The sequence below is a fragment of the Gallinula chloropus genome (assembly GCF_964237585.1).
Source record: "Gallinula chloropus genome assembly, chromosome: 17".
Lineage (NCBI taxonomy): Eukaryota > Metazoa > Chordata > Aves > Gruiformes > Rallidae > Gallinula > Gallinula chloropus.
Genome location: NC_140102.1, coordinates 7,717,462 through 7,743,858, shown reverse-complemented (window position 1 = coordinate 7,743,858; position 26,397 = coordinate 7,717,462). Strand labels below are relative to the sequence as shown.

Here is a 26,397-nt window from a genome sequence, read left to right as displayed (position 1 = left end):
TAAATGACTCTACCTGAAGGACTGTGAGAAACTGCAGGGGAATTTAGTTGCTGAAGTTCAGGCACAGCGCTTGGAGGGAGCTTCCCTTCCTTTAGGGGAAGGCAGTACAGAAGTGACAGCATTGCTTCTTGCACTTTTGTAAGTCCCACAAAAAGAGGAAAAGCAGCAAAAGGATCATTAAACTGCTCTTCTTGACAGACAGTGGCAGAGGGGATGAGAGCAGAGGAAGTGATCGAGAACAACAATGTGTTACTTTCAAAGCCTTCTGCAGTGTATCATCAAATTAATCAGTTTGATGGTTTTCTTACAGCTCAGGCAGCCAAGGACCAAACATGGGAAAGCAGCAAGCTGTATTTTATGTGCAGCTTGAGAAATGCTGACAGCACTGGGAAGGGTGGGGAAGAGCAGGTACCAACAGAATAGGCAGCAGTTCACTGCAGAGCTGAAGGTGAGGCAAGAAGGATGACGCCAGTTTTGGTTTGAAGTGAACAGCCAGCCCAGGGTGGAGGCTTTGGACTGGACCAGGAGAGAAGTGTTACAAGGCAGAAAAACATGAACAGCTGTGCAGGGAAACTGCCCTCCACTTTGTAGGTTTTAATGTGTGCAATCCAACTGCAGCACACAGGGATTTATGCAAACTAAATGTGAAGCCCAAGTCCCACTGATGGTTGTTTTTTGTCTCATGTCCCCACAGAACAAAGAAGTCCTGCTTTACCTCCCTTCTCTCTCCCTGCAGGAGTCCAGGCAGCTGATCTAATATGAAGATTCACCTGAGAAAGGTACAAAACAGCCTGGGGAAAAGCCTCCATTTCACCAGCAGGTTCATTCACAGAGAGCACGACACAGCACATAAGGGGGCCATTGTTTCTGGAATAAAATCTCCATTTGAGCTCTCTTCTTTGGCCCTGATCAATGGGAGGGAATTAAAGTCTCATCCTGGGAAAAAAAAATTAGGTTTCTAACACTGTGTTGAAAGATGGGGTAATGGAGATGCAGAGCAAGTGTGGGCACCAGCACCATCTCTCGGTGAGCTTGAGAACGCCAAGGGTAAAAGCCCCCAGTGGAAAAAGCTCTCTTGACAGGCACAGCCCTTGTGGTATCCCAAGTTAAGAGCTATGATTCGCGGCAGATGCCGTTCGTGTTTCACAATACTTCAGTCCAGACTTCAGCTCCCTGCAGCTCCTGCCCAATGCAGGGGCATTTAATGGCCCCAGGTGCTTGCATGTTCCCCGTATCAGCCTCTGCACTTTCTGTTCCACAGATACACACAATGAACCCCAGTAACTCTGAGCTGTTCTGCACCTCAGGCCTATGTAGGCCTGGGGTTTTCTCAGAGAGCCAACCTCCCACCCACCCATCCTTCAGGCACCTTCCTACCTTCCACAGGAAAACCACTGTTCTCAGCACTCAGTGGCAATGGGCAAGGTTTTTTCTCCCCACTTGCCAAGGGGTGGAATTCAGCCCTCCAAAGCTCATCAGACTAAACAGCCTGCAGAGAAACACTATTTCCATCATGCCCATAGCAACACACACCTGTCTTCAATCTCACTTTTTCATATTTTGGAATGCCAACAAGAAAGAACTGTTTAAACTGGTATTTACAGGTTCAAAAAAAATCAATGTTTGCAGCATGGACAATGAAGTTTAGAGCAACATTGTCAGTGTCTTTTGGTAGAAAGACATTGCAGTTGCCTTTGCCCTCTCCCAGGCCTATATCTCACGTTGATTTTACTACTAAAAGCAAACAGGAGATGAAAAGGTATTTGCTGCCCTCTTCCAGAGCAAACCCAAATTACATGTCCAGAGCCGTTACCCATAGTCCCATCTTGACAGCAGTGCTCTACCCTGTCCTTCTGTGGAACATACACCTTTATCTAGACATACAATATATACACACGTACTGTTTTCCAGAACAAACCTTAACACAGCAACCTGCTGCTTTCAAGGCATTTATGCAAGATAATTAATCATTTGTGGAAACCAGTTAGATTAACCTGCATGCTCTCCATTAAAGCCCAATAAAACCAGGCTTATGAGCCTGAGGGAGCTTCAGCTTTCACATGCAAATACACAAAAAGATACAATCCATTTCTAATATAGTTCTTCCCTCATGTACCCTTGGACAGACAAGATGTCCCATAACATAGAATCAACATAGCTTTTCTTGGCACTCTTTCTGGGATGCCCTACATAATTCAATCGTGAAGGGAAATGAGTGGTTTGAAGAAGACCAGGTAGCCTCATATTAGTGACCATGAAAAAAAGTCTTTTTCAATTTATAAGCAACGCAACAAATCCCAGATCAGGCTGGCACCAAAGCATCCACTGAACATTCCACCTTGGGCACGCACACAGCATACAGTGCCTACATGTGACTGGGACAGGCCATACTTCTGCAGGACTTTCCTCCTTATGATCTCCAAGCACTGCTTAATCTCTAACTGTTGCACAGAATTGCCCTGTCTCAGTGACCAAGCCCCACAGCAGGTGATAACAAGTTGTTCTCCATGTGTACAAATGTGATATCTTCCTGCCACACACAAGGGTACAAAACGTAGGAAAGTCTATTTAAAAAATCTGGGGTAGGTTCCCAGGTGTCACATGAACCCAGAAGACGTGTAAACAAGTACCTGCAGCAGTCCTTTACTTCAAGACAATCACTATGACCATAAGATACAGGAACTGAAAAACTGTTTCTCTCTGGCATTTTGGGATAAAATTTTCATCTACCAACCATTTGGTCCTTTACTTAGGAAATGCTGACCTGCTTTTTAAATGCCTCAGATTTGGAGGTCTGTATCATGGAAGCTGAAAACACACTTTGGTTTGGTCTCACAGGGTTTTTAACCTGGTGTTTCTCAGAGAAAGGAGCTGCTTGGAAGCACCCTGAACCTCTGGCAACGCAGCAGCCTATCCATCATGTCTGGCGGCCCAACCCTGCATGCCAAGGTGTTGCATTGGCCTCGATTTGCAGACGAGGTTAATAGCTTGCCTTTGCCTCTGCCATATTTCACCACTGCTTCCCCTTTGAAACCACTGTGCAGCCCTGGACAGTCCCTCCCTTCAGAAAACAAGCCAGTTCTCCATTCAGCAGCAACACAGCAGATCCTCTGCAGGCCACTGGAGCAAGAAAGCATCTGTGACGTGCAGCTTTCTGAGCCAGGAGAAGCCAAGACATGCAGGCTCTAGATTTATGGATTAGACATGCTGCTATGGCATACAAATCACTCCACGCTCAGTGTAATTCATTATCACATTGTTATGGCTGGTCACATTATTCACAGGTGCAAGTGATGCCAAAAAGACTTTTTACCTTTCATGTGCCAAGACTTAATGATGCAGAGTCAGGACCCCTCCTGCCTCCCCAGGGAAGTGAAACCGAAGTCAGCAGTTACTCTGTCTTTGTGGGCACACTGAGTCCTGAAGGTTTTCCAGCACCCCATGGCAGTGCTGACAGGCAGGCAGCTAAGCAGTCACAGGGCTGGGATTGTGCCTGTTCCCAGTCCAGCCTCTCTCAGCAACTGGACCTGTGCCTGTAGCACTGTCAGTACCTGCCCATGTACACTAACAACATCATCTAACCTAGGTAGCTTCAGCTAAAAATCTGCAGGGAAAACCAAGGATTCATTATGCCACACTAGCACACTTTGCAAGAGGATTGAGAAAGCCAAGGGCCTTTTCACACTCTTTATGTGTATCAGTGAAGAAAGTGACTTCAGCAACAGGCACAAACCAGCTAAAATAACAGTGTAATTGACCTAAAGAATTAAAAAGGAAGGGGTGAGGGGAAGACAATAGGTTGTGCTGTATTCTTAGAGATCTGAGTCTTGATTCTGGGAAAAGGACACTGGAGAAGGAACATGCCAGAAAACAGGCTTTCTATGCTTATGGAAAGTTTGTTCTTCAGGGGTAAAAAAACTAGAAACACAACAGACACTTAAAAATCAGTGATTTGAAATTGCCAGGGAGCTGCACAGGGCAGCAGTTTGAGCATCTCCATATGGTAGGCTCCTTGGCAGAGCTGTCTGTCCCCCTTGGAGGTCATGGTCACTGTTGACATTGTAGAGGGTATTGCAGCCCCTGGCAAGAAGTGCACCGGCTGGAGTCCAGCAAGGGCCAATCCCCAGAAGAAAAAAACCCCACATCTGAGCTGGAATTCCATTTCCTTGGGGACTACACAGCAACACCCAGTCAGGCTAACGCCACAGAGGGTTAGTGTTTGAGGGACATTGGACACAGGGGAAAGAGGTTCCCCAATGCAGAGCAGCGTCACTTACCTCACATCAGGCTGGCCGAGGCACATACAGCACAGTGAACGTCCTCCTCAACCTTCGACGCCATTACCCACACTGCACAGTGAGGAGGGGGCTCACTGCACACAGGAGCCCACCTTTCTGCCTCAGCCTCCACCTGCACAGCCTCCACCCAAGCACCAGGGACTTTCCACCGCAGCGCTTTTGGGGTTAGCATGGCCCGCGAGTCAGAAAATCCCCCACACCCTCCTTTTCTCCTCAGGCAGCCCCCTGCGCGCCCAAACCAGCTTCTTCTTCCTCCTTCTCCTCACGGAATTCCCTCAGGTGCGGAGGGGCTCCAGGTGCGGGCGGTCAGGGCCAATCAGGGCCGTTAGGGGGCGTTCGGCGGCCGTTGGCAGCCATTAGCGGCGTGAGGCGAGGCGAGGCGGCGCGGCCGTTCTCCAGCCTCGCGGATCACCTCCGCCTGTTCCCGCGCTCTGCTCGCGGCCGAGTTCCCGCCTCAGGCCGGCTGGGCTTTGCAGGGTGCCTGGAACCTGCCTCACCTGGGCGCAGGGACTGAGAGCACAGGGGCCGCTCGCTCACAGCCGGCAGGGCCGTCTCTGCGGGCGGGCGTGCACGAGAAACACCCTTCCCCGTCACAGAGGAAAAAAAGGAGCAACTCAGTAAAATGAGAGGAAACCCAGTGCTCAGCCGGGCCCGTGGTGGAGACCCGTAGCTGTCACCATCCTGTGCACACTCCCAGTAACATCCCCAGCTCGGTGCAGAGTTTGTATTAGGGAGCATGAGAAACTGCCAGGGAGCACCCCAGAGTGCAAGGCACCTAACGTGGAATGGGAAAACAAGTCATTCACATAATCTGGCATCATTCTTTTATTTCAATTTTGGTTTGTTCCAAAAATAATGAAGGGACACACCATAGCCAGCTGTAGGCACGTTAGTGGGGGTTGCAGTATGAGTCTCTACAAAAGACTTGGATCTGTTGTGCCAGGAGCTGTACAAGCACAGTCAGAAAGAGCCTCTGGTCTCAACAACTCTTGGCTTCAGGGTGAGCTTCTCATAAACATTCAGGGCCCCAGTTTGACTCAGTACGTGCTGAAGTCAGTATTAAAACTATAAGTAGATTGAAAGGAATCGAGATAGGGTAAATGGGTAGGCTTCTAAACATCTCCTTGCTCCCCTAAAACATTGGAAAAGATACATTGAGCAAGAAGAAACATTCTTTCCCTTTTACTGATGGGAAACTGAGGCAAGAGATGACTGAAGTCACTTGTCCAAAATTACCACAGATTACCTTGGTGGTCCAATCTGTGGTAACACCAAGGAAACTGTATTTTGCCATTGTCCTAGTCCAGTACCTTAACTTTTCACTGTCCACCTCTGTCCTCACCTGACCTAATACAACCCAAAGCACTGTGGAAGGTATGGCTGAAATACTCCAGCATAGGAGGGATCAAGCACCACAGACCCTACAAATTTATGAGCAGTTTGAGTCAGTTCTGATTGTTGTAGTTGATGATTTCCTTAGTCTAGCAAACCAGAACCACTCCCAGCTCAGCAAAGCAATCAAGATCACACTAAAATTTAAAGCATTAAAAACCATAATATCAGGTCTTTGGAAATACAGTAAGTGTCCAATCAGTACAAGTCCTGCTTTGTACCTCAGGATCAGATGCTGCACTGGATTGTCTCCCCTGGATATTACATATCACATGACATCACCCAAGGAGAAGGAGGGTCTTCGGTCTTGTGATGTTAATCACTGTTGTAGGGGTTTCTTGAAGATGACACCCAGGGGTCTACATGCTTGTGCAGACCTTGGGAGGTGCTCCGGGCTTCAGCAGTCATTCTCCGAAATCTCTGCAGGTAGACAATGATGAGGATAACTAAGATACCCTGGAGGAAAAGGAGGATGAAGAGACACAGCTGAGAGAGGAGAGCCAGGCTGCAGTACCAGCGCTGGCACGTGGAGATGATCTCGTCTTCTGTCAGATAGGCAATAACCCGGTCTTGCAGGTGAGCTGGGGAGGTGCACCTCACATCCCTGTATAAGGTCCGGTTTTGCTGCCACTGGATCCAGGAGCGCAAGTAGAGGATGTCACAGTTGCACTCCCAAGGGTTGCCCTGCAGGTAGACCACCTGGAGGTTCCTTAGGTTGTCAAAGAGCCCATTGGGAATAGAGGTGAGCCTGTTGTAACCAAGGTGGATCATTTCAGCTGAAGGGTGGAAAGCAACTGGTAGTTGTTCTACAGTTAGGCCTTTTGACATGCAGTCAGTAATGTTGGTGGTACACCTGCATGGCACAGGGCATATGGGTACCACAAGTGGGAGGAAGCCAAGAAGGACAAAGAAGAGGATTCCACTGTTCATCTTCACAGGCAAACAGTCACCTGGCAAGACCGGATGAGATGGAGACCCAGCAAGTAGACACCACACACTCTTAAAAATAACACCACAGCCCAGGTCTTTTGTTTTTTTTTTTTTTTTCTGAGGATGATTTTCTGAAGTTGGGTAGATTTGGTGTCCTTCACAGGAGATGCAAGAGCTCTGAAAAGAACATATTTAAAAGAGGTGTGCTAATTCTTTGTCTTTTATTACAGGAGAGGGCATGGTCTTGGTCTTCTAACCCTGGATTTGAGGAGGGGTATGGAAAGATAGCTACTGGAAGGCTTAGTCTTCATTTTCATTAGTTCTCAGAAGTGTAAAAGAGCTGCTTGTATTTTCAGCATTACTGGAGGCATACTACTAGGGTAGCCAAGAAGATTTACGTCAAGGAATCAAAAATTAGAATATGAAAATGCTCATGCCTTATCATAGCTCCAAATTAAGTCTGTAAACAAAGCTCTGCTCATGCAAAATGCAAGAGGAGATTCAGGAATGAATTTACTGTTATCACATGTGAAAAACAGCCTTTTCAGTTTTGAAAAGTCTTTGGCCAGAAGAGAGGCTGCTAACCACCGAGGGTGGAGGTCAGTGGAGCTTTCCATGCTAGACCAGGTGAATAATCTCCTTCTGGAGCTGTGATGATGCTGGGAGACATGGGTCAGTGAGCTTTGTCATGCAGTCTCATGCCACTGCTGAACACATGAACTGCTCTAACTTCTTTAGGAGAATAACTACACATACCCACAAGAAGGCAGTGCTTGTCTGTGCAATCATCAACCAAATAGAAATAATTTTTAAAGAACCCCAGAAGGTAGCATTTTTAACTTACCAGAGTAGTTCAGTCCTTGCTTTCTTGCTGGCTTTACTACACAAGAAGAAGATTTTAAGGAAGTCCAGACAGCACAAGAGAGTCCAGACAGCGCAGGCAGCTGAGCTCCTGGATAATCCCCTTGCAGCTGGCTCGCAAGATAAGGGTTAGACTCATCCCAGGGATGAGGCCTTCCTGCAAATATGCTGCGTGTCACCGGAAGCTGAGGCTTTATTGAGCAAGTCTTCTGAGAAACAGGAGCTAACACTGCTGTCAAGAACAAGTTTGCTGGGAAAGATGCTGACTGTACTGATAACTGTGGGTCTGGGCCCACCTGTTCAGTTGAACAGAAACTTCACAAAGTCTCAACTGCAAAGCAGTTGCAACTGCAAATGCATTCCAACCTGGAAGGTGATGTTACTGGTTTGCACCACACTCTCTGAGCACTGTGGCCTTTGGTTTCCCATCCCATCAGGAAGACACTTATTTGGCAGAGTGGTGAGACCTAGAACTTTGCAGTGTGCTGACACTAGCTTTCCCTTGAGGTAGTGACACAAATCTACTCCTAATTAGCAGTAGAAGATCTGCTGAAAGAAATGGACTTCCAGTGACCACACTGGTGTCGATAGTTGAGCCAAGGAGAAAGATCCTCTAGGCACTTGCATCCTCTCAGGATTTCTACAGTGGTGAAATATAGCTCTTTGTATTTCACTGTCTACATAAAAATAAAATAGATTCACAGGAAGGACGACAGACTGGGAAAGATAGTGCTCTGAGGGACTGTCTTGTGATAGCCAAGTGAGTTGGCAGCCCTTGATGAGTGCGGCTTCAGTTACTGAGAAAGGCAGACCACAGCCTGTGTTCAGAAGCTGCATTATGCAAATGCCTCAGCAGCCAAGTCCAAGGGTCAAAACTACATTTAGGTGGAATCTTGTCTTCTCAAGATCTTCACAGACATTTATCTTCCATCAGTCTGACTCCAGGCATTGGCTCTGCTCCTTGGGATAAGGCCACCAGAGTTACACAGTGAAACCATTGCCCCATTGGGCCCAACACTCCATTACATTGTACTGTGTACACTGTACACAGCAGAAATGCCCCAAATGTGTTGATGTTGAGAGAATTTAGGATTCAACCAGCAGCAGAATTTGGTCCTAACAAAGGGATTTGAACAAACCAATCAAACTGATGCTTTGAACAAAACAATCAAACTTGACATTTCTAGTAAGCTGGAACAGATCGTTCCAGTTGCTTCACTGTGGCAGGCAGGCAGAGTGGGAAGGAGATCTTAGGCTAACAAATTAACCCGTCTTTTTCCTGCAGGGCCTGCTGTCCACTTGGGATCAGCTTGACTACTGCAGGGTACATTTACTCCACAAACTTACCTTGTTTCATGCATTTGGTGCTACTTTTATTCACAGGCAATTGTTCAGGCCCAGCGTGGCATGGAGCTGATCTAGAGCCAGACCTGTCCTGGCTCTGCATGCAGCTCAGCAATGCTCCTCTGGCTACTTACAAAATGGATTTCCTGGGACTGGATCTTGCCCAGCTGCCCATTGCTGATTTAGACACTGCTCCTAGGGTGTCTTCTAAAGATAGAACAACTTGAGGATCATCTTGTCTGGCTTCTGACATAAGCACAGGCCAGAAATCCCATGCAGGAAGCCCTGCCTGGAGCTTCTTCTGATGGAATTAGATAAAAGGTGAAACAGTCAGTTTTGCTCTCTCCTGCCCATAACATATCACTGATGCTGCTCAAGGGAAATGAAAATGAAACAGAAAGAGGTTGCCTTTTTCAATGTATTTATTTCACTGATCAATTCAGGTAGTAAACATTATTATTAATAACAATAATCATTTAATAAAATGGATATGTTTTAAAAGGTTTCATTTTTCTTTGTTCACAATGACAAAATGTCCAAACAGAAATTTACAAAAAAATATATATTATAATAACCCAACAGATAGACAGGAAACAAAGAGCCTACGAATGAAGCAGGGGGGCGAGGAAGTCGTATGGCAGGAGCAAGCCAGCGTTAAAGCACAGCAGGGGTTGTGAGGGGGAGCAGGGAACGCCATCGCAGAGCACAGAGAGTGGGACCCCCTCCTTCTCCGGGAGGGGAGGCATGCGGGGAGGCAGCACGGACCGCACAGGCAGGACCAGCACAGCAGCGGCACACATGGAGTTCATGCCCCAGCTCCCTCCCCAGTCAGGCACACGGTTGTGCAGACAGTCCCAGCTGCAGCCTGGGACAGCTCTGCAGAGTGGGACACGGCCCCTGCAGCTACACACTCAGGAGGGCAAAACTTGGCAGAGGCACAAGAATGTGCCTGGGGGTGCAGGGTAGCGTGTGAGGCTGTGGAGGGTTTCGTGAGGGGAGGTGTTAAATTACTTTTCGATCCACACTTCTCACTGCCAGGGCCAAATGGCCAAGCTACACATTTGTTCAGGAGCCTCTTACCCACTCACACCACTTCTTTAAGAAACAGATGCCACGTTCCAGGGCAGAGTCTGAATCCCTGGTACCCCCCAAAGTCTGTTTCTAATCCCTTTCCAGGAAGTCCCCAAACTCCGGTGTTCTGGGCAGGGAACCTCCTACCCAGGTGTGATTTCAGCAGTACTGCTGCCCCTCAGGAGGAGCCATCTCTGGTGCCTCATTCCTGTGCAGTTTTTACTACGTGCAACTTGACCCATCTTTGCCAGCTGGTAGCCCAAGGCTTCAGCTCTCTGTGGAGGACAGACTTGTGACTATCCACTGGATGTAGAAGCCACATGCACTGAGCTGTTGAAACCTTTCTCACCCAGAGGGACAGGAGCAGATTCACTGGCAGCAGTCCTGCCTGCCTGTGACCAGAGCATCCCGTGCTCTCACCAGCACACAGCCCAGAATAAAAGCTGTCAGCTCGTCTATGCCCATGCTAAAGGGTAAAGGTCTCCTTTATCTTCTAGGAATTAATGTATTCAAAAGAGAAACTTCTCTAGCTGGACAGGGCTTATTTGCAATAGAACATCCTCCTCACAGACACTGCTAGTGTAAGAAGAAGGGACAGGTATTACATGGTGTTTCCCATTATGCTAGTACTGGTCAAGCTAAGAACTCAGCAGTCCTCCTGCTTTGGACAGCAGCAAATCAAAATCTGGAGAAAGCTCCTGTTTCAGACTACTCCACTGCTCAAGCAAGCACATTGCACAAAGAAAGGTTAATTTCCTCCTTAAGAACCTCATTCCTGCATGTTATTGAAGACAAGCTGAACCTCTCCCCTCTCCTAGGCTGGCACTGTCACTGTCATGCACGAGCCCAACATAGTGGAGAATGAAACAAAAACCCCCACATTGTTGGACACAGCTCTTGTCCTACTTCACGTATCTGCCAAGGGGCTTCCACCCTCACTTTGTCCTTTCACACTGCGCCAGGGTCTCTCCCCTGTCCCTACAGCCCATGTTCTGGCTACATTGAGGCTCTGTACAGTGAGTAACTGGAACCAGCCAACTTACCTCCTGGACAAGTCCTGATTAGGACTCTGAAGCCCCACAGGGAAATCAGACAAATGCAGTGCCTAATAACAGAATGTAGGGTCTGGGCTATTCCTGGCCAATACTGTGGTTCCTACCCAGGAGGGTCTAGTGGGGAGAGCCAGAAATGGAGGAGCAGATACAAAGGGGGAAAGGGGACAAAGGAATCGGGCCGGGAGCCAGAGGAGCAGAAGGGCCCAGCCCATGGCAGCACTCCCTGAAGCTGGAGGGAAGAGCCAAGCATCTCTCCCCTCCAACAACCCCAATTCCCTGTGAGCACAGCAGTGTTGCTGGCGAGGCCTGCTCTGTCAGGCACATCAACACTCTGGGGCTCTTGTCTGGCTGGACTAAAGTTAAAAATACAATAGGAAGCAAGAACAAGACTGAAGCAGCTGCCCAAAGACTGTTCTTATCTCTGCCCAGCAGATCCACCAGGCACTGAAGACAGGAAAAGTTGAAGACCAGGGAGAGGGAGAAGGGCTGAGTACCAAGGCAGGGGAGCAAGTGCCAAGTCTGCTGGGCTGTGCTCAGTCCCATACAGTGACCCTCCTGCACCTGCCACGCTCACCCAACAACTCCCTGGATATGTGGCTTGCAGATCTCTGTTACAAGCCTACAAAACCTGCCCCTTTCCCCAGAGAAGCTCAGAGCCAGCAACGTGCTTGTGGGACTGCAAAGCCTGGGTGTTGGTTCTGTGTTTGGGTGGGATTTCAGCCCTAGGGTTTCTACCCCCTCCAGAGCAGTCCCAGCAAAGCATGGTGCTTCAGAACAGACACTGGAGACAACACTGCAGCTGGATGACCAGAGCTAAACCATGAGATACCCTCACCCAGGTACTGCAGGGCTCTGAGGTTCTTCTACCCTCTGGCCTGCCATGGCTGGGAAGGTGCTCTCTCCCATCATCTCCTCCTTGCAGGCAACAGTCAACTCCTCATCCTTGCTGTCAGAAAGACATAACTGAGAGCAGCCCAAGCCATTTTCTTCTAACCAACTTCAACAGACTCAGTCCTTTGCTGCTCAGTGCAAAGATCCTGGGGTTTCTTGACAGAAAAACCAAAACCTAATCAACTAAACAAAAAACCCAGAAAAACCCAGGGGAAACCAGGCAACCATCAGGACCCCTGAGCAGGTCAGTGCACAAAGAAAACCCCCTGTTCTGGGCCAGCCCCAGCTCCAGGCTGAGGAGCCCAAGCAGCGCAGATCAAACTCACAGGAGGGCACTGCTGCCTTTACAATGCTTGTGCTGGCCCCAGACAAAGGGAACACAGACAGGACACAGCACCTCAATTGGGAGTAAACATTTACGTGCATGACACAGATAGTCTTCAAGTTCGTACACCAGAGAAACCAGGACTTTAAATACCAGAGCATTCCCAAACAAGAGATTAGTACATGGGAAAGGGAGATCTTTTTATTTTCCTTTTTTTGATGTCTTAGAGACTTCCCAGGCTATTTTCTTTAAAAAAATAATAAAGAAAAAGAAAAATAAAAGAAAGAAAGAAAAAAGAAAAGAAAAGAAAAGAAAAGAAAGAAAGAATCGTTATTAAAAAAGAAATACACATCAGTAAACTGTTAAGTGAACAGCCTCCTCCATAACCAGCTGACCACAAAGCCAGCATTGCTGCTAATAAATTAGAGGGTGCGGGTGCAGCTCTTGCCCACAAGTCTCTATACAACAGGAAACCTTTTCTAAACATCCACAGTTCTTGCCAGGCTTCAGATGGTCACTGGGGATTCCCTCTGCCCTCCGAGTACCTGCCTCTCACTGATCCTGCATCTGTTGCTGCATCTTCTGCAGCATCTCTTGCATCCGCCGTAACTGCATGAGACAGAAAAGAAAGAGTCAGAAAGGGAAGTGTGGAGCTGGTGATCTGGACTGAGGACAGTCCCTTGGAGCTGTCAAAGGGATCCCTCAGAGAGTATTAACTCCTGTTTGAGCATGGAGGCATCTGTGTCAGGGTGGAGTGGAACCATGTTTCCCTGACAGAAGCCACAGCTTTCGCACCCTGTCCTCCACACCAGGAGCCCATGATGGTGGAAGCCAGGAGTGTGAAGCCCTGGGACAGCCTCTATGGTGCAATCCTGGAGGAACTCCTCAGATACAAGCTCCAACACCAAGGATGCTCAGGCAGAAATGTGTCTCACCTCCTCATCCTTCATTTTGATCAGCTTCTCCGTCTCAGTGTCTGGTGTTGGGAGAGGCAGGATAGGAATTGGGCTTTCTATCCTGTTGTCCTGAGTCAGCTTGCTGGAGAGATGGAGACAGAGAAGAAATCCAGTTAGTTGTGGTTCAGGCTGGCTGGCTTTGGTGTCACAGCATGACAGCTGTCACTCATGATGACCTGCCAGCAGTGTGGCAGCATGCACCCAGTCAGGTGAAGGGGCTGTGGGACAACCTAAGCCACAAAGATAAAACCAGGAGACCAATTTAATTACTGCAAGTCTAATAACAAAACCTGCCCTCACATTCAGGAGGTGGGAGACATAAAGCACAACAGGCACGGCTCCACAGCACTGCAGTGAGGGCTGAGGGCACAGAAACAAGGGACTGAGACAGGAGGTGGCTTTCTTCCAACAGTCAAAGGAGCTCTCTGTAAGTGAGGAGGGGGTGCTGGCAGCCAAAGGCATCTGGGCCAACTCCGGGAACAAGAGATGCCAGTTGCAGGTGTTCACCACTTGGAGTCACCATTGGCTCACTACAGAGCCAATTCCAGCCCTGGAACTTGGGATCTCCTCCCAAAACGTTTCTTTGGAGAAGGATACCACTGCTAGAAATGGCAACACTCCGGTTTTATGAGACTTGTTCACTGGCAAAGAACTGGCCACTGCGTGAGAAACAGCACCAAACCCGAGCTCTACTCAAGCTTATCAACTGCTTTTACTGCTTTTTCCTGCTCCTCTGTGAACAGACCCTGTAGCCTACCTAAATAGCAGCTGTGACGCTTCTCACAGAGCTCTGGCGTTTAAGGAGATATTTTTGGAGTCTGTGTTCTCACTTTTGCAAACAGACAGGCTCCTCTGCTCTGGAAAAGTACTGAGATACACTGTGTGTGAACAGAATGTGCCAGCCTGCACATTTGCACACATGCTGGACTGCTCCTGGGTGAAGTGCAGCCATCTCTGCTCTGCAACGTGGCAGCACAGAGCTCCCTGGACAGTTCAGGCAGGAGGTGAAGGGGATGGTTTACAACAGGTGAGCCAAGATCTACTTGAACCTAAAATTCGTCGCTAGTGTTTCAGTCAAGGAAGGAAAAAACAGTTTCAAAGGAGAAGCTCCTGAGTGGCATCCCTTCTGTTTTCTGATCATTGTGAACAAAACCACAGAGAATCAAAGGCAATGCAGAAAAATCTTTGGAGATTTGTTAAGAGTCTTGCTAATTGCCTGGGCTCTGTTGCCTGAGAAACAGCAGCATCCCAAGGGTCATGCTGTCATTTGGGCAGAGCTGCAGAATGCCTTCCCCTTTGGCAATGCACACAGCTATCACACACCAGGGAGATGGTTTATCCCCTGCTGCATTAGGCTGGATGTACTTCACTCAGTGCTAACAACAGCTCTTCAGAAGAGTCTCCAGGACTGTTTCCCAAAATCTCTGGGGAATCCTCAGACAGGAACATGCCTCATCAGAAGTATCCACACCATGGGTTCAAGCTGTGGGACCACACTCTTGGATTTGCTATTTTACTGCCCAGTGCCATTCCCTAGGGTGCAGCGCAGCATGTCCCCACAGCCTCCTGACCAACAAGCCCTTCTGAGAACAACCCCAGCCCTGCGGAGAGTGAGGTGAGACATCCCTGTCACCTCCAGTTGAAGCACTGGGGACCCACCTGGTCATTTGCTGGATGCACTGAGCTCGGTAGTTCTCATAGTGGACATCACAAGTGACGTCCTTCAGGTCGTGCATGTGTGTCCGGATCAGCATGTTCCGCAGCTTCACGAAGTCGCAGTGTGCCTGGTTCTCCACTGCAGAAGCAACAACAGGAACGTGCTTGTATGTCACACCTCACCAGCCCTCTCCAGGGAGCCACCTCTCACCTCCTGGCACCCAGACTGGGACTAAAACTCCCTACACAGCCCCTTCCCCATCCTCCCTGCTGCTGCCTGTGACTGTCCTGGTCCCGGGGCAGGTCTCAGCAGTACTCTGCTGCTCAAGCCTGTGGCCAGGCTTCTGAGGTCACCAGGTTCCCAGGATTTTTTCTGGGTCAGGGGATTAATTAAGTATGTATGACAGAGCACTGAAAGGGGATGCTGCTCCCAGGTACATGGGATGTTGTTATAACCATAGTAAGCACTGGAAGCAAACTGCTCCTCTCCTCAGAATTTAGGACTGATCCAAAGGCTGCTGTAGGCAGAATGAAGGTTTCCCCCCAAGGACCTGAATCAGCCCCTGAGGGGAAAAGCCTCATATGGGTTATATGGTCTGGAGAGCTGAAAAAGCTGCTGTTAGCCAGGGCTCAGGCAGCACCGTGGGACTCTGCAGGGACGCATTGTGCTCAGCAGCCATGTGCCTGCCGTGGGGATCTCCATTTACTGCTTGCCGGGCTGGGGGAGGCCAGCTGTGTCAGGGTCAGGGTTTCATAAAGCTGATCCCACTGTCAAATGCCAGCACCCTGAAAGGCACAGCCCCCTCTGCAGCCACCGAGGGAACAGAGCCAGCAGCTGAGCAGCCCAAGCAGCCGGCATAAGCCCATGAGTGCACATACAAGCTTTTGGGATCTGAAGCTGCAAGATCTTAAAGCAATGTGCCAGCACGGGGGAGTCAGCAACAGCACAAAAGCCATTTCAGGGTTATTCTTCCCAGAGGCTTTATGAAATCTCTCCCTTTAGAAAGGAAGAAGGTTCGAGACACACACATTGTGCACCAGCAGTCTCCAGCCCAGCAACTCCAGCACAAACAGGAGCGGGAGCAGGAGGGTTTACGATTCAGTTTGGCTGAGGGCAACAGGATTGTCCCCAGAAACTAAATGGACAATGCCCAGCCTCCCCCTGTAATAAGAATCAATATCCTAATGCATTAAAGCCTGGGCATCCTTCCACCCACACTGAAGGCTCTCTTCTTCAGTCTACCATGGCTTAAGAGGCAGGGTGATTGCTACACCCCCAGTAATAGACCTCCTGAGGAGGTCCCAATGCCTGTCTCTGCCTCACCTTCTCCTCTGCCAGGTGCTAAAGGTGGCCAAGTCAGTTGTGGCTGTGCAGAGGCCAGCTCCCCCTGTCATCCATGCTGCATGTGCCCATCTGGCCTTCCCCGTGCCTGCCTGCCCCTCGCTCACACAGCCAGCTTACCTTCCACAATGCCCCAGGGGTAAAGCCGTCCACGGACTCGCTGGCCTTTCGCCTCCACCACAGTGTTACTGCCGATGACGGCAAAGGGAGCACTCTCCTGGAATGAGAGGCATCGCTGAGCCCAGCTCAGCCCAGGGCTCCCCACAGATCCCTCTGCCAAGGGCCAAGTTCAGGCAGAGTGGAACAGAAGGAGGAGGGTGCTGGTAGGAAGGCAGAGGGACAACCACGCGTGCACAGGACACCATAACACAGTTACACAGTTACAGAGAAAAGCCTAAGGCACTGGGATCTGCAGGCATCCTAATTCCCAGCCTGACCTCAGCTGTCCTGAGGGAGCTGTGTCTCTGCAGATGCCCACATCCCTTCTTTGAGGGGAAACTCCACAAGGAAGCCAGAGCAGAGAGGCTAGGAAACCAAGCATGTGGAACAATGTAGGCCAAGAGCAGGGATGTTTGAGCTGTGGTCCTCTCTGCTCAGAAGGAAAGTCAAAGCCCATTGCACCTCCCCAAGAGGAGGAACAAGGCCACACTGCATGCACACACAGGGCTGGCTCAGCTCGGGAGAGGGGCAGGCCTGGGTCTGGGGCCTCCAGACAGGACTGTATAATATTGTCCTCCCCTATGCAATTAATGGTCACAGCGATGCCTCTTCATTCACAAATTGCTCTTCCTTGCCGATGATATTGCTCAGAAACAATAAATGCTGTAAAACTCAGCCTCCCTCTTAAAAATACAGGCTGGGATAGACTGAGAAAAGACTGATGCTGCCTGGTGGGAGAGCAGAAGTGCCATGACTTCATGCCACACAACTTCATGGCACTAGCCAGGATGTGAACCAGTGTTGGCTGTCCACTGGGTATCAGTAGCACAGGCCTTTGGCATACATAGGACAGCTCTGGCTCCTTCTGGAGCAACCAACACACCCGTGAGCCAGAATTCCCAGTCCCTCGCTGAGCAGGTTCCTTACCTTCAGCTCTCTATCCTGCTGCTTGAACTCCTCATCTTCATCTGAGTCACACTCAGGAAACTGGTACACTTTAATGCCAAATTTGTCAATCTCTTCACGGATCTGTGTCCATGCAAAACAAAACCACAAGGATACAACACTGAAAAATACAGAAATGCTGGATCTATTCCCAGTCTGTGCTTCCACAGGTTTGCTATAGCCTACAGATAGCAAAAGGAATTGATGTTTCTTCTAGAGCTGGACTCTGCAGGCACCACTTCTCTTCCCACAGCAGAGCATGCTGCAGGTATCGTGTGTGGGTATATACAAGCTGTACACATATCTGTGTCTCCCTCCTCAGCCCACCCCTGCTGCCACATCAGGTACAGATATCCCTGCAGAGAAAGAGCATCTCACCCTCTCTTTTAGCTTCCGGATCTCAGAGGGGATCAGGCAGTCAGCTTTGGCAATTAGGGGCACAATGTTGACCTTCTCATGCAGAGCCTTCATGAACTCAACATCCACAGGCCTCAGCCTGCAGCAAGGACAAGGAGGGACACAGATAGCAAGGACACACTGGGCAGCTCCCCCTCCAGCCTATCCCACCCACTCAGCATGAAGGGAAAAGGACAGCACTGCCACAAGAGCCTGGGGCAGCACTGGGACATAATAGGGCTGCATCTTCAGGAAAACTGTCTTGTATTTTAGCTGCTGAATGTCTCACACAGGCTGAGGCTGAGCGTTCACTCCTGTGCAGGCCAAATACCACCCAGCCCACAGCCTGGGCCCCCGTCCGGCTGCCCTGTGCCACAGGCAGCCAACATGACCCCTCCAGCTGCTCCTGGAACATGAGCCAGCAAGGGGAAGGGAGTGAGAGCAGCTTAAAACTCCCTTTCCTACCCATCAGTCAGGCTTAGCTAGATAGGAAGATACAAGTCTGTGTGGCATTATTTCTCCTGATTTCCAAAAGAGGCTGTAAAGCCTGAGGGAGATCCGCTCTGCCTGATGGCAGGCAGTCTGTCACGCCAGCGAGTGGGAGGGAGGTGGTGTGACGCTCAGCCAAGGGAGAGCAGCCGGATGGCTCTTCTCCTGTGCCAACAGCCCTGCCAAGGTGCAAACAGCTACAGGGCAATCCTAGGGCTGTAGGGTCTTTTCTCTGGACTGAGCCATACCCTAGCCCCGGAGTGGGGGCTCTCACCCGTGCCCGAAGGGCGAGATGAAGTAGAGGCAGCAATGCACTCGGTTGTCCTGGATGTTCTTCCGGTTGAGGCCGCTCTCATCACGGAAATACTGCTCGAACTGCTGGTCGATGTAGTCAGTGATGGGCTTCCAGCTGGGAAGGGTCATTCAATCAAAAAAATATAATACTGGGTTAAACAGGACCCTGTCTCCTAGGGACCATGAGGTAGTATCATCCCCTTCCTACTGCCAGACCCCCTTCCTGTGAAGCACCCACAGAAAGCAGACATGGCCAAGGATTAGGAGGCCTGCTCACCACTCAGTGTTGTTAACAGCATCTCCAAAGCCTGGTGTATCCACTATGGTCAGCTTCAGCTTGACACCTTTCTCCTCAATGTCCACTGTGTGCTTGACGATCTCCACTGTCTGGTTGATTCTCTCTTTGAACAGGAAGTCATGAGTTAAAGCCTGGCAGCAACTGGGGATCCCCACTCACACCCACAAGCCAGCTCCCTCCTTATCACTGAGCACAGGGAGTAACATGGGTTTCAAAAAACCCTAATCATCCTCTTGGGAGCATCAGTGGAGCGGTGCTGTGGGAGGCCAACAGCAGGCAGACAGGCTCTGAGATGATACACAAACCTCTGAAGTGCTACAAGCCCAGGACATTTTGTCCAGTCACTTGGGAAGGGGAATCCTTACCACACTCCAGCACCCAAGAACTAAAGACAAATCTCAACATCTCAACCCGAAGGGTTTGTGCTGCTCTTCAGCCTTGTCTTCTCATCATAGGACAGAAAAGCCCTACAGCCAAAGCCTTTTTGCTCAAATACTAGTGCCTCTGCAGCCAGCAGAGGAGAGCAGAGCAACAAACAACAGGGCTGGGATCCAGCCAAGCCTGTAGCTGCTGCTGAAGGAATCAATGTACTAGTCCTTAGGACAGTCTAGACCTCCGGGTACAGGAACATTTTACCCTCTTTCGTCCCCAACTTACCCTCTGCATTGAGGAGCTTTCTGTCTTTGTAGAGGTCTGTCAGGAACAGGCTATTCACCAGCGTGGATTTGCCCAGCCCCGACTCTCCTAATTGACAGAGTGCAAAGGGAAGGAGGGAAAAGCAAGCAACATGACCCACTTATTGACTTACAAATGAAACACTGAATGAGGCTTTGGATCCTGAGCCAGAGGAACTGAGAGAAATGAGCTGTCAGCTGTTTATGGGCATTACATTCTTCCCAGCAGTGGGAGGACTTTTACTGTAAGATATCTCAACCCTTGTACAAATGTGATCTCCCAGCTCCTCCATCCTCCCCCTCCTTCCTTTCCCTTGATCTCCAGCTGACGCTGCCCTCACCACCCAGACCAGCCACTATGTTGGAAGAGAAGCTACACCCAGTGCTTGCACGACAACTCTGAGCCATCAAGAGGGGCCGTTGCTCCTGGGGAACAGTGTGGCTGCAAACAGGCTGGGGAGCAAAGCAAGGTCTGAGGCAGGGACCAGAAGAGAGCAAGGGGAGGATCCAGTTGCTAAGGGAGCACCTACAGGAAGCCAGGAGAGCTGGTCCCCTCCACACACCCACCGTGTAGCCCGGCCACCAACATCCATGGGCAGTCTCACCTGCAACCATCAGGGTGAAGTCGAAACCCTTCTTCACGGATTTCCGGTGGACCTGGTTTGGCAGAGTGGCAAAGCCCACGTACTGCTTCTCATGGTCCTGCAGGGCAGAGGTGGAAGGGAGCAGGTCAGGGTGTGCCACCCCTCCTGCTCATGCAGTGACAGGGAGTTGGACTCAAGAAGTCCCTGAGGCAGAGCCAAGGGGTGGAGGAGGGGCTGGTCCCTGCCCTGGCAGTGGTGTGGGGCAGAGCACCCACCTGCTCTAGGCCCTGGGATCTCCTCCTGCCCTTCCTTCAAGTGGGCATGGAGGAACACCTCCCCTCAGTGGCTGCCCTGCCTGGCTGCTCTCACTAGATCACACAGCAGCAGCTTGCTGCAGCCTCCCAGCTTGGAGAGCGCAAGGGAAAAGGCACATCTCACCATCCCTGCTGCCAAAGGCTCCCTTCAGAGCAGGGTCACCAAATGTCACCTCTCCTCAGGTCTTTCAGAGCCATTTCTTTATCTTTCCCTCCAAAGGCACGTACAGCACAGGATGGAGAGCTGGAGAGCTCTGTGTAATTACCATCCCAGGATCTGTGGTGAGCCTGGTCTGAAAGAAGGTGCAGTAGTTTGGCTTCCCTCTGACCTGAGAGGGGATTATTTCTTGCTGTGTCACAGCCACTCCTGGCTGAGTAAGAGGAAATCCTGAATAATCTCTGGTGTTATTTCTGAAGAGACCCAAGTTCAAGGAGCATGGAGTGTTGGAAGATGTGAAAGCATTGAGAACATTGAGGTGAGGTGATTCTGGCACGGTGGAATACTGGAGTATTACCTGCTGCCTGACCACCCCCAGATGCAGCCCCCCATCACAGAATGCTCTCTTACTGCATAAGAGCCACCCCACGGGCAGGTACAAGAGCACTAGGTGGGTGCAAGGAGTGACAGGACCAATGGTGTGTTTCACATGCACACAACATGCATCTTGCAGTCAGAAGCAAGCATGCAGCCCGTGCTGTGTCCCAGGTCCCACACCCTGCTCATGCAGGGTACGTCCTGAAAGGCAGACGCTGATCTCCTATGGGAGTCACAGACCTGCTCCAGCTACTGCCCTCTGGCTGGGCTCAGCACACCATCCAGTGCTTGCAGTTCAGGCAGCTGCAGGTAACTGTGGGCCACACAGCCTGGCTGCTCCATCCATCCATCCATCTGAGCACTTCCAGGCCTTCACAGACTGCACTGGTTGCAGCATATTCACCTTCCCAGGCCTCATCCCAGAGGGAGATCCCACAGATTGTGGCAAACACCTCCCTTCTTGTGTACTTTCCAAGCTAGACCCAAGGGGAAGCAGCCATTAATAAGCACCTAAGCTAGAGACATCATGGACTCTGCACTTCAACATCATTTAAAATTAACATATCCCTGGGATTCACACCACAGGCAAATCCACAGAGCCAGAGCTCCTCAAAACCAGGCTCAGCTCCCACTTGGCCACAAATGCCTTCAAGCATATGGCCGTCCTCACGCAGCAGCTCTCTGGCACTGGTTCTCCAAACCAGCAGCAGGGAAGACCTCTGTTCCTAAGTTTAACTATCTCCATTCCTGGGGCTGACACTCAGAGAAACACAAGTGACAATCTGGTCTGTCCAGCTTAGGGCAATGCTGTCCTTGCACTAATTCCATACTGCAAGCAGGCAATGCAGCTCCCGAGCAGCCCCCTATAGCCCCTGGCCATATGTCCACACGTGTGAGCATCCTCGGGCATCCTCGGCTGGGCAGACTGCAATGTCATGGCAGGGACAGATCAGCGAGGACACAGAGAATCCTCCTCCCAATTTATAGCTGCTCTGGAGCTGCCCACTTGGCCATGACAGCCACGGCTGCTGGCCACTGGGGCCCAAGGACTCTGTTCTTTGGCACAGGCACTGCCTTCGAGAAGTTCAGGTTTGGTTTAGGTCTCAGACTTGGTCTCTTTAGCCCTGACAGAGTGACCGTGGGGTCCAGTCTCACGCACTCCATCCCCTCGCTAAGGTAGCTGAAGGAATGTGGCTCCAGTGCCACACAGCCTGGAAAGCCAGGAATGGACAGAGCAAACGGAATGAGAGGGAAGTGGGGAGAATGAGAGAGTGCCTCAAGTGCTCCACTGGCAGCTCTGATGGCCTCTGAAGGCACTGGTGTGGCAAGTGGCAGCCAGACTGCAGGGTGAAAAGTGAGGGCAGCTCTGGCGAGCTGTATGGGGCAAAGCAGCCCCTGCATGGGGACACGGCCAGCTGTCACTGTGCAAAGCAGGGAGAGAAACGTGGCAATGGCAAGACCTGCACTCTCCAGTGACTGGAGATGTCAAATAGCACTGGTAACACACCAGTCAAACCACAGGCGAGGCCTGGGGTGTGCTGCTCTCTTGTTTTGGTTTGTGTTTAAGCTAGGTGACTAAGGGCAGTGGAGACACCAGGGAGCTGAAGTCTGGTGCAACTCCGCTCACTCCAGCCAAATGTAACTGGCTGAACCTGATCTCTCATTTCTGTTCAGACCAATTAAGAAGCGAGGATTTGCTGCTACCTCCCCCTAGCTTGGTGGAATCAGGACACTTGAAATGACCAAATCCCGTCTGGCACAGGACACTGCCCTTTACTCACAGTTCATGTGGTCATTTCCTCGCACTAAGGAAGGTCAGTGCTGAGCACAAGGCCAAAAGAAGAGCTTCCCTCTCACTGGGAGACAGCCAGAGTCGCAAGAAGAGCCCTGTTCCCAGCCAAGCCCCCTCTGACCAGCCACAGTCATGGTGCAGAGCCCTGCTGGGAGCTGGAGCCAACATGCCCATAAAGGAGAAGGAAGGGATGCAGAAGTCATGGAGAGGGATGTCTTTCTTCTAACAGCCTTCCCACAGGAACAGCAGCATGGTTCATGCACCATAGCCAGCCTAGACCCATGGTTCCACATCTCAGCTTTAAGACAACCGACATGTGCTCCCATCCCAGACATGTTGGGACGCTGTGACAGGTACTTGCCACTGTGTGCCAACATTGACATCAATTGGCTTAAGGAGCCCAAGTAGCTTCCTGAGCCTGGTGCCCGCCTCACTGAAAGCTCTACACCACTCACTGTCTTTGTTAGGACTCACCACAGACACAACTGTGCAAGGATGGAGAAGTGTAGAGGGCTGTGAGGGCTACTGTAGGAGGCAGGTGGCTTCTTCAATTGTGAAAACCTGAACTCCACTAATTAGATGAGACTTGTACTGAAGGAGTTCCTGGAAGCATCACAGCCCCTCCACATGCTCCTGACCCTTACAAGCCAGCTCCCATCAAGCTGACACAGGTCGGGACAGCCAGTCACTGTTCCATACTTCCTACACCAGCTCAAGCTGTCGGGAAAGGGCCCTGGTCAGCCAAGCCATCGGCACTCGCATGAGGAACCCCTCATCCCACTGCCTCCTCCATAAACCGTCCTGGTTGCCAGAGGTGTCCTTGCACCCATGTGCCTGGGAACATGCCCCACACACAGCAGCAGAGGCCACCAAGAGATGTGCGGAATTTTGGGGCCCTGTTACAAACCAAAACTCCCCAAGGCAAGGAAAACGTGTCTGTACTCTCCCCCAGCACACACTCTCTGGTTCACTGAGCATCACAGCAACACACTGTCCCCTCACATCGTCCACCACCCGACCAAGGTGGCCAACACTCCCTGGCAGGCAGTGCTTTCCTGTTCAACCCAAGGAACAAAGCATTGCTGGGTTCAAATTCCTGCTCCTGCCAGGGCTAGAGACACTCAGGATCTGTTGCATAAGAGGAGAAGCTATCCCCAGCACCAAGTGTCCGCAGGGCTGTCAGTACCTCCAAGACTGGGTACGCAGCATGGCCTCCGTTGCTCCTGCCATTCCCGATTCCTCCCTCACCTCCCTGGAAGACGTGCTGCTTAAACTGATCCAGATCTTATGTGACTCACCATTCAGCCTGGGGATAAATGGAGCCTTGCTGGGTTACCCAAAAGGGCTGAAATTAAGCACCATAGGACCACAGAAAATTTGAAGAATGGTCCCTACCCCAGGTCTGAAGCAAATCCCCTTAAATTGCACATCTTATGCTGGGGTCTTGGTCCCCCTGTCTCCACTTATTCGAGAAGAGGGGGAGCTTTGTTGGTGTTACAGCCTCCAGCGCAGCCATCCAACTCCCTGCCAGACAGCCCTTCCTCCAGCTGGTCCCCTCTGACCAGGCACCGCAGCCACATCTGTGCCTGCACGAACCAGCCCAGCCTCAGAGACGAAGCCGACCCTTCCCTTCATTCCCAGGAAGCTGCATAAAATTTGTAACATAAACAGCCCCCGGGGCATCTCCCCTGTACATCTGTTGCCTCGGGCCTGGAGCTGAGTGTGGGAGTATCAGCAAAACCACTCGCCCACCATCATTAGCCGCAGCAGAACGAAGCCGGGCTAGCAGAGCGCAGGGTTAACATCACAACACAGCCCAGAGCGCGGCTGGGCACACACGCAGTGCGAACTCCAGCCCGAGCGCCTCCATACGCCATTCCGAGGGGGAACCGCCGCATCAAATCACCACACAAAAACATGTCACGCATCTCCCAGCTGTCCATCACACGGCTCGGCCCTGCTCCCCTCCTTTCTGGCCCTGCCATGTCCCCCTTACCGGTGTCTTTCCGCTGCTCTGCTCCTCAGAGGTCTCATCTTGCGCCGCACACGTCTGCTCGGGCACCATCCTCCCCCCTCCTGTCCCCGCTGCTCCCCGGCTCGCACGGTGCTATAAATACATCCCCGTACCTTCAGCTTGGCCGGGTGGCTTCGCTGTGCCTGCGTCCGGGGAGAAAGCAGCCGCTCCACTAACCGCTCCTGAATAATGATGGAATCCATAACCGCGGCCGGCAGGACACACAGCCACCATGGGCCAAGGGAAAAAACACCCAACCCATGTATTCCCTCCCAGGCTTCGCTAAATCCATGCGGCAGCCCCCCGCCCACACATGCACACACACGCAGGGCTGGCTCAGCTCGCCTCCGGCGCGGCGGCCGGGCGAGGCGAGGAGAAGAGCGGAGAAGAGCGGAGAGGAGAGAGGCGAGTGGGCTCCCACGGCAGCTGCCCGGGATTTCCTGCCTCCGCCTGTGCTGCAGGAGGAGCCTGCCAGCAAGGACAGGACAAAAGCCACCGCGGCCGCAGGCCAGAGGACACGTCTCTCGCTCTGCCAGCGTCCCGCCGAGACGGTTGCGCACGTACCGGATGCTGTCCCAGCCCTGAGTCTGCCTCCTCCTTTTGTCAGCGGGGCTTATTCAGCTGGAGGATTTCTTACATATCCCAACAGCCCGGACAAAGTATTGCTGCAAGGCAGCCTGCTTTTGGTGAAAACATCCTGCTTCTGGCTGTGTGTGCAAAGGTCTAAAGGGTCCGTAAAGCTCCCAAAAAGCTTGTTTACAAGTTTAACCCCCTGATCCTAGTCCTGTTTGACATGGCTCTGCCTCCACATGGTGCCGGTCCATCTGTTGTCTAGCCCAGGCTATATTACAGCCTCATTTCTGAATCCATTTGGAAGAGCAGCTGATGTATTCTGGGCCTTACAGCAACCATTTAGGCTCTGAAGACATTTCAAAACAAAGAAGCATCTGTGTATTTGTTAAGCACAAGTACCCAGCCCAGCACTGGCTTAGCACGTGCAGAAAAGTCATTCAAACCTCAAGTTTGGGTTCTGAACTTCCATAGAAGACCTGTTTTCCAGCTTTTTTATGCAGTCACAGAAACTGAACAGGAACTTATTTGAAAAGGACAAAAGCTGATAATCCCATATAGTCACATGATTCCAGAAACCAGGGGGGTTAATATCACAGTACATGTAATGAAGACATACAAGATTACAACACTGGTGGTGCTGGAGGAACCTGCCACTTGCTATACGGGTTCCTGAGCTGCTTTCTGCTTACAAATGGGAAGAACTCGGGCTGCTGCCATGTTCCTGTGTCACATCCCAGCCAGAGCTCCCACTGCTCCTCTGGCAGCCACAGGTCTCTGGCAGCAGCTCCAGAGAGCACCTGATAAGCAGGGTCTGGCCTGGTCACCACAGACCACAAACCAGGGCACCTACTGTGCACCCCGAGTGTGGCTGACACCAGGTTCTGCTATAAGGTACCAAGTTACTGCAAAGTGTCCAGTGGCCTGAAGTCTTGGGGCAGCTGTGAGAGTGGAAAAGTCTTAGGAACTTGGCTTTTACACATGCCACGTGCTGGAGAAAAGGCGAGGAGGAGAAGGAACAGTGCTTTACCTATGCTGCAGACCTGCCAGCTGAGGGAAGGTGAGCTCAAAAGTTGCAGACACAAGGTCCTAAAGGCTGAGAAAAATAAAGAAAGGAGAACTGGGAAACCTTCTCAGAACAGAAAAACTCCCACCATACAGTAGCTGTCACATTGCATGCATGAAGCCTTTTTCCAAACCATCCTGCCCAGC

The 26,397-nt window shown here is 51.0% G+C and overlaps 2 protein-coding genes across 4 annotated transcripts; both read right to left on the bottom strand.

Moving 5' to 3' along the window:
- Positions 1–6,005: 6,005 nt before the first annotated feature.
- Positions 6,006–6,746, bottom strand: GP1BB (glycoprotein Ib platelet subunit beta; the record flags this gene model as incomplete). Its single annotated transcript, XM_084272056.1, has 1 exon — positions 6,006–6,746. The coding sequence occupies exon 1, from the start codon at positions 6,618–6,620 to the stop codon at positions 6,006–6,008; it is 615 nt and encodes a 204-aa protein (XP_084128182.1). The 5' UTR covers positions 6,621–6,746.
- Positions 6,747–12,346: 5,600 nt separating this feature from the next.
- On the bottom strand, positions 12,347–24,844 carry SEPTIN5 (septin 5; the record flags this gene model as incomplete). Of its 3 annotated transcripts, XM_084272280.1 has the most annotated exons (12): positions 12,347–12,413; positions 12,713–12,776; positions 13,103–13,205; positions 14,783–14,918; positions 16,242–16,338; positions 17,208–17,309; positions 17,604–17,721; positions 18,385–18,519; positions 18,682–18,805; positions 19,360–19,446; positions 19,982–20,078; positions 24,729–24,844. In XM_084272280.1, 11 exons carry the CDS (start codon positions 24,816–24,818, stop codon positions 12,720–12,722), a joined length of 1,146 nt encoding a protein of 381 aa, XP_084128406.1. In that variant the 3' UTR covers positions 12,347–12,413; positions 12,713–12,719. The 3 variants fall into 3 exon arrangements, with proteins under 3 accessions (XP_084128406.1, XP_084128405.1, XP_084128407.1); XM_084272279.1 differs by having other exon boundaries at positions 12,347–12,776; XM_084272281.1 differs by lacking the exon at positions 24,729–24,844 and adding an exon at positions 24,598–24,666 and having other exon boundaries at positions 12,347–12,776.
- Positions 24,845–26,397: the final 1,553 nt, after the last annotated feature.